This window comes from Aricia agestis, chromosome 1, assembly GCF_905147365.1.
Source record: "Aricia agestis chromosome 1, ilAriAges1.1, whole genome shotgun sequence".
Lineage (NCBI taxonomy): Eukaryota > Metazoa > Arthropoda > Insecta > Lepidoptera > Lycaenidae > Aricia > Aricia agestis.
In genome coordinates this window covers 4,220,173-4,232,983 of record NC_056406.1, presented here as the reverse complement: position 1 = coordinate 4,232,983, position 12,811 = coordinate 4,220,173, and the positions used below count along the sequence as shown (strand labels likewise).

The 12,811-nt window shown below is 42.0% G+C and overlaps 1 protein-coding gene across 4 annotated transcripts in view; it reads left to right on the top strand.

Moving 5' to 3' along the window:
- LOC121729961 (NACHT domain- and WD repeat-containing protein 1) overlaps nt 1-12,811 on the top strand; it is a 32,539-nt gene that overhangs the window by 11,240 nt on the left and 8,488 nt on the right. For 2 of the 4 annotated variants that reach the window (XM_042118755.1, XM_042118736.1), the window contains 13 exons: nt 3,966-4,081; nt 4,353-4,544; nt 6,333-6,500; nt 7,078-7,228; nt 7,526-7,682; nt 8,301-8,459; nt 8,841-9,022; nt 9,249-9,341; nt 9,640-9,768; nt 10,614-10,719; nt 11,227-11,389; nt 11,910-12,109; nt 12,419-12,662. In XM_042118755.1, coding sequence (XP_041974689.1) covers nt 3,966-4,081; nt 4,353-4,544; nt 6,333-6,500; nt 7,078-7,228; nt 7,526-7,682; nt 8,301-8,459; nt 8,841-9,022; nt 9,249-9,341; nt 9,640-9,768; nt 10,614-10,719; nt 11,227-11,389; nt 11,910-12,109; nt 12,419-12,662 — 2,060 coding nt within the window. Of the gene's footprint in view, nt 1-3,944; nt 4,082-4,352; nt 4,545-6,332; nt 6,501-7,077; nt 7,229-7,525; nt 7,683-8,300; nt 8,460-8,840; nt 9,023-9,248; nt 9,342-9,639; nt 9,769-10,613; nt 10,720-11,226; nt 11,390-11,909; nt 12,110-12,418; nt 12,663-12,811 lie in introns of all 4 variants that reach the window. The other 2 variants (XM_042118745.1, XM_042118728.1) reach the window with 1 other exon arrangement.

Here is a 12,811-nt window from a genome sequence, read left to right as displayed (position 1 = left end):
AAATATAAAACATTTGTGTGTATATTTAATAATATTATTATTGTCATAGATTTAGGTACCATGACAGTAGATATTATATAAATTTGCCTTTTTTTCATTGTCAACAATCGGCTGCAATGCAGTATTTTTTTTTTTGATAAGTTTTGCCAATTAAAATATGACACTGCGTAAGAGGCGCGCGCGTGCGCCACGAGTCAGTTCGCGGCAACCATTGAATCGCCCCGACGCGGACGCGACGTCGGGGAGTCTCGTATATGTACTTGTAGCTCGGCGGCGGAACGGCGGAGTGACACCCCCCTGATAATAGTCATATTATAGTAGTGAGGACTATAACCTCAAATTCAAATTTTTCAAATTCATATTTATTATTTATATACGTACATAAAGTAGGGTATGTTATTCGAATATTCGAATACTCGTTTTATTCGAATATTCGACGATTTTATTATTCGAATATTCGCCAAATTATTTTTCGAATAATTCGAATAGTAAAAATATTTTTTATTTTTGTTTAAAATGCTATCAAACATAAAATTAACATGAAATAAGAAGATAATTAAGTTTATTTCAGAAAAATAATATTATTTATGAATATTCTACATCTTTAATGATAATATAAATCTGTTTTTAGTCTAACTAATGAGTATACGACCATTCGTCGTCGCCGTTGACCATGTTTTAGAAACGTCTAATAAATTCATTTGCATGTTTTTAGGCAAAATAACGATTTTGCCTAAAGACATGAAAATGAAGATATTATAAACTCCTTTCAGTCATGGATTTCAGTATCGTCAGTAATGGTCGCTCACGATCTGTATCCATTGACTTCTTTCAAGCATAATCACATGAGAAAAGTAAAAGGTGCTACGATCGAAAACGGTTTACACTTTACAGCCTTTCTTTTATTGCCCAGCTGTAACCTTAAAATATACATTTTTAAAGTGTTTAGCGATAAAAATTAACTATGTCATCTATATATTAATACGTGAGCCAAAAACTTTGTATCCCTTTTGACGAAAAATGGGGAAACGTAGGTGAATGAAATTTTGCACAGTTATAATTTTTTATGGCGAAGGAGTGCATCGAGCTACTATTATTTTGAAATTATGCTTTTATCATACATTTTTTTAACAAATAAAACATTACACACACTACAACACACACACACACACATGAGAAATGACAGATTTTTGAGTGACAAGCCTTTACGAATTATACTCTTTTATTTATGGTTGAAGTCTGTTGACAACAAGATGAAAAATTGAAAATGGATTATATTTTTTTATTGAATCTCAGATACAATTAGACAAAGCTTACACGGCCAGTCTGAGATCAGCTGAGTCCCAGAGAGAAGAGTTGAAAAAAAAATTATACAGTCAATATTTTTTTACAAAATATAGGTAGTAGTCCTAATGTCGTTGAAACTAAGGTCGAATTTCGACCATTGGGCGATCTCTAGTTAACTAAGATTTATGTTGATAAAAGTAAAAATTAGAATTGCTTACTTCGTGATATTAACAAAATAGGTTGTACATGGTTGTACGAAGTTCTTTGTTACTTTTGTTCAGAGGTTTCAGCATTTTTCAAAAATTTTGAATTATTCGAATAATATTCGAATTATTCGAAAACTTTTGTAAAATATTCGAATTATTCGAATAGAAAATTTGTCGAATAATAACATTCCCTAACATAAAGTAAAGGTCTTAAAAGTAATAATATTAGCTCCATACATTCTGCCAGTAATGTGGCGTGCAAAGTCATAATAATTATTATAAAGTTCAGTTCATATTAATAATTACATTTGAAATTAAAAATTATATCATAGTCAAGTTAAGAATAAAAATATTACATTAATGTCAATAAATATCAAAATATAGAATATCTAGGCTATTAAATGTCATATTTAACCAAATTTCAATAATTTATAACCTCATTATTGTATTGATCAACCATAAATTATTATACTTATCATAGAACTTCATACCACTGTTTAGCATATTAAGCGCTGATATAGATGGAGCAATATCTTATTGAGAGATGAATATCATATCGACATTATGCACAATGCACATGCCGCAGCCATCAAATTATGATTTAATTGGACATCTAGGGCGTTAATTACAAAGGCCGGCTAATTAGCATAGGATAATTAAACCAACTCCCAGGCCACGGTGCCTAGGCTATTAATTAATTATTGTTTTACTAACCAATTGACTCCCCCCCTCCCTGGCCATGACGGATAGCTATATGATCGCTACGGCCCACGATGTTCATATTTGCTTGTATTGGTTCATTACCAGGCTATAGGCAAACGTGGAGAAATTTGCTTCATGCCCATTTAGCACAATTCACTGACGCGGTCGTAACTGAGCTGTTTCAACATCCTTTAATGTCTGATAATATGCATTGATACAGTATCGGGCACCAGCACTGTACCTATGTACCTATACATATAAACATTGTTTCTAACAAGTCCAATATCGATTGTTTACATTGATATAGTACTGGCACACAACCAGCGCCCACTCTACAGCTAGACAAGTCACAAGGCTTTAAATGTACGTGGCAAAAAAGTAACCGCTGCCATCATAGAAAAACCCCATTTTTAATACATTTACTTTACCAGCAGCGCCCCCGCCCACGTTCATTTAAAGCCTTGGCGCACTTTAGTATCAATGTTATCAGCAGTGGATGTGCTGTAGTGAAGTTTGTCAACTTCTCTGTCTATCTCAACTCTCGCGTGCTTAGATAAAGAAGTAAATTCGGTGTATCGTTGATAACACAATACATCTAAGTAATCACGTTTATTTCATCACATTCTAGGCTACTTGACCTAATTTTTTTCTTCATGCTAATCGCTTCTTAAATAAAATAATAAATATTTTAATATTTAACACAGTTTGTACGTGGGAGAGCCATGCTTCGGCTCGACCGGAAATACCACGTCCTCACAGAAAACCGGCGTGAAACAGAACTTGCGCTGTGTTTCGCCGAGTGAGTGAGTTTACCGGAGGCCCAATCCCCTACCCTATTCCCTTCCCTACCCTCCCCTATTCCCTTCCCTTCCCTTCCCTAACCTCCCCTATTACCCTATTCCCTCTTAAAAGGCCGGCAACGCACCTGCAGCTGATGCTGCGAGTGTCCATGGGCGACGGAAGTTGCTTTCCATCAGGTGACCCGTTTGCTCGTTTGCCCCCTTATTTCATAAAAAAAAAAGTAGAAACCCATAAAAATGTTGATTGAAAAATATGCCTTATAAATGGCGCCGAAAACACTGTCCGCCATAGTGTGACGTCATACGTTTTGTATTTTAAACACTTTTTATTGAACATTTTTTATGTGCTATATGTACGAGTCTAAAAGTGCCCAAAATTATAAAAGAATTAAATAATAAATTAGAAATCATTTGTAATGTTGAAAACTTTTGGAGAAAAGTTTTGGCCATTTCATTTCCCGTCTACAATAAATGGAGATAATATATAAAACTGATCTTTTATTTGAATTATTCAAGAAAATATATTTTACAAATCTTTCTAGGCTTATTATCATTATTTATGTACAAATATACTTACATTTAACGAGCGCGATATATAAAAGATATTAAATTACGAGTCTGATGACGTCACATCCAAATCGGAAGTACCGCAAAAGCGTTTTCGTCAGTACAAATCCTATTTTCATAAAATCTTATTTTTAAAATCGACTTTATTTATCAATCATAAGCTTTTATTTGATGATAAGGGTGAAATACGGTTTCCTAGGCCAAGTTCTACTAGAAATATGCATTTGTTCAATGAAATTGAATATAGGCCAAGTAGCATATTTAAGAGGATATAAACTACAATACGGGCCTAAGAGCGCGAGAGTTGAGAAAGAGATTGACAAACGCCAATTATGTGCCTAGGGCTGATTGGTAGGCAAGTTGACATATTGACATAGCGTAGACCCGCGTGCTGCGCCCGCAGGTCGCCGCAGTACCGCGCCAAGCCGCCGGACGAGCCGCCGCCGGAGCCCGACCCGGCGCGCGACCGCAAGCCGCAGCTCTCCCGGCCCCGGCCGCCCGCAGGCTGCAGCGTCTCAGGTAAGGGTACGCTGAAAAAACCGTTAATAGATATGTTTTGAGTGGTTACCACATCCAAAATTTGGTTGATTGGATGCTTCTATAATAGTGCCTATACCTAACATAAGTTCCTAACCCCGAAGGACACTCTTGTAGCCTAATAGTAAACTATCAGCTTTAACTTTACTGACCTTTTAGACTAGAGAGATTTTTAAGACACTTCAACTACAATCTTGTCCTTAGCATAATAAGTACTTATATTTTTTTAGTTTTAATTTTGTATCTTCATCAGTTTCAGACTCTGTGTCGCTAGCGTCGCCGATCCTATGCGCGTCGCCGCGGGAGGACACGGCGGAGACGCCGGCGCCGGCGGCAGTGGCGGCGCTGCCGCACGACCTGCGCGCCGCACTGCTGGGCAAGCTCGCGCCGCGCCCGCGCCGCCGCCGCGCCATGATCATCTACGTGTGCGCCGCCGACTCACAAGGCGAGTGTTTACGTCTTATAACATACCGCGCATGAGTTCCGAAGAATCAGAACCACACGTCTATTTAACCCGGCGTCATGGGGGCAGAAAATTGTTACACGGACGTTGGAGTGGGTCTCACATACCCGTGTGTTAGATATCAAAATTAGTCCAACCTTTTATAATAATCAATTTATTTTATTTGTTTATATTAAGTTCTATGTGTATTTATATAAATTAATGAAACATAAATATATTATATAATTTTTAACCATATTTAATAGAGCTTTAAAAAAAGAACGGTAAAAGTCAACAAAATATTTCTCCTCTACTTAAATGTTATTTTATTACTAATTAACAATCAGTTTTAATTTTTTAATGGCACTTATTTAAAGAAAACTAAAATATTTTTTATAAAAAATTAACAAATAATCACATCTAATCATTATCTTTGGTGCAATCAGCACAGAAAGGTACAACATGTTCTAAGCAAATGTGTTTGGTGCAAGTTGCAACTTTCGCAAATGAAATAATTCGTTTTACGGTTTTTTTTGGCTGGACAGTCTTGGCATCTTTTGTGAATATTCGGCTTCTTTGCCGGAGGCTGCCCTGAAGATTCACCAAGAAATTTTTCAATAGGCGTCTTGTACCAAATTGTACCGTCTTTGCCACGAACTAGCCGATTCAGATACAGTACAATGCTCTTCCGACAATCGATTTCTAAGACAGTGGAATGTCATCATCGCCTGAGATATCTTGCTCTGCGTCACTAGAATTACACAAGGGATCTTCTTCTTCGCATATTTCCTGGTCTGACGAGGTAGAATCAGAGTCCGAGTTCCGACTTTTGTAAAATTGAAAGAATGGGTTGTCGTTCTGCCTCTTCTCGATCCATTTTGAGATCCATATTAAGATCCCCGGTGATCGCGACAGCAATAGAATAACAATAGATTTCCAAAAATCCACGATCGAAAGATTAAAGTACTTTAAGTACCTACAAAAATGCAAAAAGTAATTAAGTAAGTACCTACAAAAAATAAAATACATTTTATTATAAATCATCTAATTTTATTGTAAAACACAACAAAATACAAAAAGAATGTTAAAAACACTGATAATTATTAAAATAATGTCCGCGTAAGATGTCCCGAAATTGTTACACTGACTGCGGGGATGGGTCTCACATACCTTATGCAACTTTGGGCCCCTGTCACTACCGCTGCGGCCGTCGCAAGACTAACGCGTTACCTGTGACTCATAGACCAACTCACCAGCTCCAGTTATTGAGAAATTTGGCAACGCCGAACGCATGGTAACTGAATTACAAGTGAAATAAAAAGTGACGGGTCTCACAGACCCAACCCCCATGACGCCGGGTTAAAGAAAATATTCCGCATTGTTATAGTCTAGCCACGCTCAAGGAAACCCTCGTTGGGAATAGTGAATACACATTGCATCAATGGCAGATGAAACACTATACCTACCTGGCATTAAAAAGGACTTTGCTACTTTACTGTTAGTCTGTGGAACACTCGCTCTCAGCCTATTACGTAAAAATTCGTCAGACTGCGCACGGAGTAAATTAGCTACCAAATGACCCAGACCCTCATCTCAGCACAATGTTCCAGCCTATCGAGCCTATTCAACTTTCATGACCACTCAGCGTCGCACTATCGAATATATTTTTTAATCCTCGATAGTGCGATATGGATTGTCCTAAATCTCTATAAAAGGACGTGGGACAAAGGAGCACCACTCTTCCCTATAATCTCGCTTAATATGCCTAAACAAAATGTTGGCAATTTTCAGACTGCTGTGCAGAGAAAGGGGCGTTACACTGCGGCGTGGCGGCGCGGCTGCGCGTGCGGGCGCGGCGGCGCGGCTGGCGCGTGCACGTCGCCGACCTGCACTGGCGCTCGCCGCTCGAGCAGCAGCGCGACCACAGGTTCCCCGTGCTGTGCCTGGCTGAGCTGGCGCGTGAGTACACAAAGCAGACGAATTGTGCATTTTGTACAAACAGGAACAACCAAGGACACTGGTAACGTCCCATGCCAGTAGGAACTTAGAGTAAAGTTGCCAGTTCTCAAATTGTAATTATTTCAACTGTGGCCCTTCATTGCTATATTTGTTTTCCAAAATATAGCAATGCGTCCGTGGCCTGATTGATAGACCTTTGGTTTGCACTCGCAGACGGTGCAGGTTCGATCCCGGGTGGAGGCGTATACCAATGGGACATTTTCTGATCTCAAGTAAGTACTTGATACGGACGCTCGTACGGTAAAGGAAAACATCGTGAGGAAACCCGCACATGGTTGGCCCCAGACGTGTTAACCAGTTCTTTCCTCTGGACTAGGCTGACTATGTAGCGAGAATGCCATAATACGCTTGGGCAACCAATACGGACATTTAAAATCTTGTCCCAGGCACTACAGTACTTGAAGAGCGGTTACTTTGCTCTGAAAATACTGTATAAATTATCCATAACGGGTGCAAAGCCGTAGTTTTTAGGCCCTTGCAAAATTGGGCAATTATTAAAACTTTTTGTCTCTTGCAGGACAATCTGAAATCGGTGCGGTAGTGCCGGTTCTGTTCCTCAACGCCAGTCTGGGCACCCCGCTGCTGCCGCACACCCTGGAGTGCGCCGACTTCAAGGCTGCACTGGAAGCTGCCGAGGATGAAAATGATAGGGCCCTGCTGGAGAAATGGTAATTTACTCGTATGATTACCTATACCAAATGACACCCGCAACTTCATTGCGCCGAAATTTGTTTATCGCGCAGGAACAGTCAGCTTTTCAGCAAAAATAACTATATTGCAAGGCCTAGCAATGGCCAATGCCAGCGCGCCATGTCTTCATTCGTTCCCATCGCAGAAAGAAGAAGACCGCTACGTTACCTACACCGGAACGTCCTCATGGCTCATACACGCTACCAATGTTCGGTTGACCTGCGCAGGCATACCTGCACAGGTGGACCTCTCCGATAGACCTGCTTGCTGCATAGGTACGCAGCGGACGACAGCACGACGCCGCCGTGCGTGCGCCTGGTGCGCGGCGCGCCCGCTCGCTGGCGGCGCGAGATGGCGCGCGCGCTCGCCGTGCTAGTACGCACGCTGCCGCAAGAGGCCTGCGACGCCTACCTCACTACTGTACTGGAGCAGGTTGGTACTTTTTTAAAACTACAATATATTAAATAAAATTCATAAAGCGTCTAAATAGTAGACAACCAATACGATGCCCTATATAATATTCACAGAGTGCAGCAGTGAGTAGGGAACGAGTAACATAATTGGTACACATATCCTTTGCGAATTTTTGCCAATAGATTCTAAGGCCCATTGTTACATCTACTGAGTAGAGTAGCGAGACAATGACGCGACGGTGCAAACCATAAACTTATAATGCAGTACGACAGTATAATATTATAAGTCTATGGTGCAAACAGACAATTTGATTGGCCGAGAACAGTGTCGTCCATAAACCTAATGGTGTCGTCACTCTACTCGTTAGGTTAGGTTAAGGCTTAATCTCGACCACCCTCAATTGGTTCTAAGCACTCCTTGTCATTTTGAAACAACAAGTGCTTGTGCCTTGTGATTGAAACACATTGGTTATTATAAAATTCAGAAAAAAAATTGGTTAAGACACTCTGACATTGGCGACTCACTCAGACGAGCCTATTAAAAAAAAGAAGAAAATTCGTTGTACAATAACCATCGATTGCTACTCACCGATTTTCTATACTGTCGTCTCAATCAGTAAGTTGTGTTATCTCGCAGGAGGTGCAGCACACGGTACTGATGAGCTCGGAGGCGGCGCGGCGCTGCGTGTGGGTGAGCCGGGGCGGAGCGCCCGAGCCCGCTCCCGCCGACGCCGCCGCCGCCGACCACCATCGCGAGCTGCAGCGCCGACTAGCCAACCTGCAGAGGGACCTCAAGGTAATAAAGGCGCTCGTTAAAGTATACGAAGAAACTTTGCATCTCCATGGTAAGGTGCACACGCATACGGTCCAGAATATTTCATTATCTTTTGTAGTCGTAGCGGTCGCCTTAATTTTGCTTATAAATTTTTTACGGTGTCCTAGGAACTTTCTTGATATTAACACAAACTTAAGTATCGTTATACCTTAATTCGACTTTAACAGGAACTTTTTTATGGAAAAAAATATTGTTGTTGTTGATTTAATTGGAGTAATTTGGGATGAAGTAAACTGTAAATTCCGCCTCCCTGACCCCTATTGACACGAATAACACCCATAAACCATTTAAAATCTACAAATCGTAAAATATTAACAATTTGAGAATCTAATAATTGTTCAGATCCACCTGAGCGAGCGCAACATAATCCGTGCGAGCGTGCGCGGCCGCGCGTCGCAGAGTGAGAACGACGACGAGTACGCCGCGAGCGTGCGCGCCGCCATGGCGGACCGGTTCGACGCGCTGTTCGACGCGCTCGCAGCAGACGCCGACGCGCCCGCCGGACACTGCGGCATACCTACTAGGTGCGGCATAGTCTATTCCTACGAAAAAATTATCTTTATCTTTGTGAAATAGGGCATATTAAGTCGTGTTAACCATTGTAGCTGGTTTTAAATACGCACGCGTGATTAACTATTCAAGGCCTGTTCAAGTCATAAGCAGCGACTGCTTCTACGCTAAGCTGTACTTTATATTTCAAATAAAAATATATATCTAATTTATATTTCAAATAAAAAAATTACGTTTCAGTCTGTTCGACGAGATCAACGAGCACCTGCTATTCTGCGAGAAAGTGACGCAGTGCACCTCCAACCGGGAGATCACGCTCAACGAACTGAAAACGTGAGTACCTACAGTTTTATAATCACCTCATTTAAATTATACTTACAAGTTACAACCATTCACAACTTGATTGAACTCGAAGCCGTCGAGCAGCCAATGTAATAATATTTAAGTGTTCTGTCGATAAAAATGTTTTAGATTACACCAATAGATACGTTTCATAATATTCTTCGAGTACCTCAATTTTAAAAAACGTTCTGTCGTGTTCATTTGTTGATGCCGAATAAAATTTTCATGCATGCGTGTTCTTTTGTTTCGTTCTAGAATCTAGAATATGCTATGGATCTATTGTCCGCAGGTACATCCGCAGCGACAGCAGCGTGCCGCTGGCGCTGCTGGGCGGCGCGGGGTGCGGCAAGGCCACGCTGCTGGCGCGCGCCGCCGCACTCTCCTCCACGCTGCTGCCAGATCTGGTGCTCGTGCTCAGGTACATCACAGATCCAGTCTTTACGATGTTAATGGCGGCCGCAAAGGAAGACCTTCCGACCGAGCGAGATAGCATGCTCGGTGAGGCCGAAGCCCGCTGACATCATTTCAGACGTTGTATATAATATCTTGCCGTTCTCCGATACTTGCATAGCGCGTTGCAAGATTGTGAGGCTAATAATTGTATGATTGAGCGGTTAAAAGTAGTTTGTAAATACTTTTAACCGCTCGCAGCTTATTGCAAAGGCCTTGTATTACAACGTTTACACTTAACCGCTCGGGATCAACACGGGAAACGCGCGGTTCCCGCTTTGTCTAAACTAGCACTAAGTGCCTTTCTGTATGCCTTCGGTGTTGGTAGCCGATTTCGTCGAGTAATAGAAGTTATTTTAACCCAAACTGATGAAATTAGGCGCAGGAACACACTTATTTATCCTGGCATATCCGATGCATGGTTCATTTTTTTGTAGAGGCGTATACAATTAAATGCCAGCTCTTAACCAAACTTCAAAACAAAGTTTTTTGTTGTTCCAATGTGGGTATCAAAGTTCAAACCCACGACCATTGAAATCGAGACTCAAGTTCTCTCTGGACTACGGAGTTATTAAAAGTCTTACTTAATATCAGTTCATTTTATAACTCTCAATTTGTAAACTAAACTTTTGATTACGTTGGTCCAGTGCCGGATCTAAATTTTTTATAAGTGTAGGCCAGTTTCTTTCCGCTGCCCCATGTACGTACGAAATTGTCCCCCTTTGGACGCTGCGGCCCAGTACGGTCTATGTTTAGATCTAAGACTGTGTTGATCTACGACCTACGAAGTAACGTCCCAGTATTAATGCGCAGGTTCGTGGGTCTGACGTCGCAGTCGTCGAGCTCGCACCAGCTGCTGAAGTCCATCGTGGACCAGCTGCACGTGTTGCACACCGGCACCGTCTACAGGGGGAGAAATGTAAGAATCATTAATTAATAATCTTATATCTTTAAACGAGCAATTCTTGTATATATATAATTGGAATCTCGGAATCGGCTCCAACGATTTTCATGAAATTTAGTATATAGGGGGTTTCGGGGGCGATAAATCGATCTAGCTAGGAATCATTTCTAGAAAATGTCATTTTCATCAGATAACGAGCAAAGCTCGGTCAAACAGCTAGTATAATTTATATAAAAGATATAGCGTCTTTCATGTCTACTTTTGTGTACTTTTGATGAGTTTCTACTTACACTTAGAAAGAATATTGAGACTGTAAACGCTTTGCCATCTCGTCAGATGCACAACCTAAAAATCCTTATTTTATAGCTGGCGCAAATTGTTTCGTTTCTGCATTCACGAATCTAAGGCCAAAGAAGAAAAAATATTATTATTAACTATAAAGGGCAAAAAATGCACTCCATATTGTGCAGAAAAATAATGCGAAATATGTTGTTTAATGTTAAAATACGCCATTGTCTCTAGGAGGCGACGGCGCTGTCGGCGACGCTGGCGCGGCTGCTGTCTGCTGTCGGTCGCACGCGGCCGGTGCTGCTGTGCGTGGCGGGCGCGGACGCGCTGCGCGGTGCGCGCTGGCTGCCCTCGCGACTCCCTGAGGGCGTCAAGATGATCGTTACTGTCACTGAAGGTACCATACTAAGGCCGGTATAAATATTCAGTACTTAAGATGCGACCCGGTCTCAAGACGCGGTTCGGCCCTGTAATTGGTTCAAATTTTGACAGCCAACCAATCACAGAGCCTGAACCGTGTCTTGAGACCGAGATGCATCTTGAGTACTGACTATTTATACCGGCCTTAATGTTAATAAGTAACTGTTTTTAAATTAATACTTCTTTGGACGCGTTTAATGTATAATTTCAAGGTTGCGTCATGAAAAATGGGATCGAAATAATACTGAGTCGCGACGAGTGACGACGCCATCATGATTTTGAACAAAAGTGTCACACGTGTACCTATACACACGCTCTTTTTTTCATTATTGGACGCATTTTCTATCGTATACAATACGAAAATGATGTGCTATGCTGGACTAGCAATATTAATTCTTTTTATTTCCTACTTCAACTGGCAGGCCTTACAATACATATCCACATTTATGTATTTTATTATAAAACTAAGGACTGACATATCGTATGGAAACTTCTAGAGAAGGACGAGCCGTCATCCTCGGCGATAATGGCGGTGCTGTCGTCGGAGGAAGGTCCGCGTGTGGTGCGCGCGCCGGCGGTGGGCGCGGACGAGGCGCGTGCCGTGCTCGCCGCGTGCGCCGCCGCCCACAGCCGCTCGCCGCCGCCGCCCGCCGCTGCGGACGCGCTCGCCAACTGCACGCTACCGCTCTACGCCAAGGTAAACATGGCCCTACATGTTTTATATCCGGACGAGTGGAAAGATAATAACCATCGTATCGTATCGTAATGACGTATCAGCACGAGTATGCTACAATTTTTCAGTCAAGAAACTGACAGCAGACAAAACTATTTAGATCCCTACTTTTCTCTTAACCATAAAGTCCTACAATTAAATTTCGACAGACGGTATAGTTTAAAATGTTTCAGTTATACTTGAAATGATTTAGCTCTGACACAGGCATCAAGAAAGTATTTCATATCTTCGAAATTCACCAACACTTCTTCAAACTTCACATCCTCCTCATAGATCCTGGCGTGGCAGCACTCGGTATCGGCGGAGACGTTCGGTGACAGCCCACCCGAGCCGGCGGCGGGCGGCGAGCTGGAGGGGCGGCTGGAGGCGATCCTGCGCGCGCTGGAGGCGGCGCTGGGGGCGGAGCGCGCGGCGGCGGCGCTGGCGCTGCTCACGGCCGCGCGACGGGGGTTAGATGACACCGAAATGTTGGATCTGCTAGCTCACGACCCGCTGTTCCGCAGCGAGGAGACCTACTGTGAGTACTTACTAAGATGTCGTTAATTAAATAATTACACATTCTGTTGCATTTAGTCTTGAGAATTGAGATGTACGATTAGATACGTCTTTGTCGCGAGAGTGACATTATGCACTCAATAACCAAGTTTGGTTGTTAGCTCTATTTAA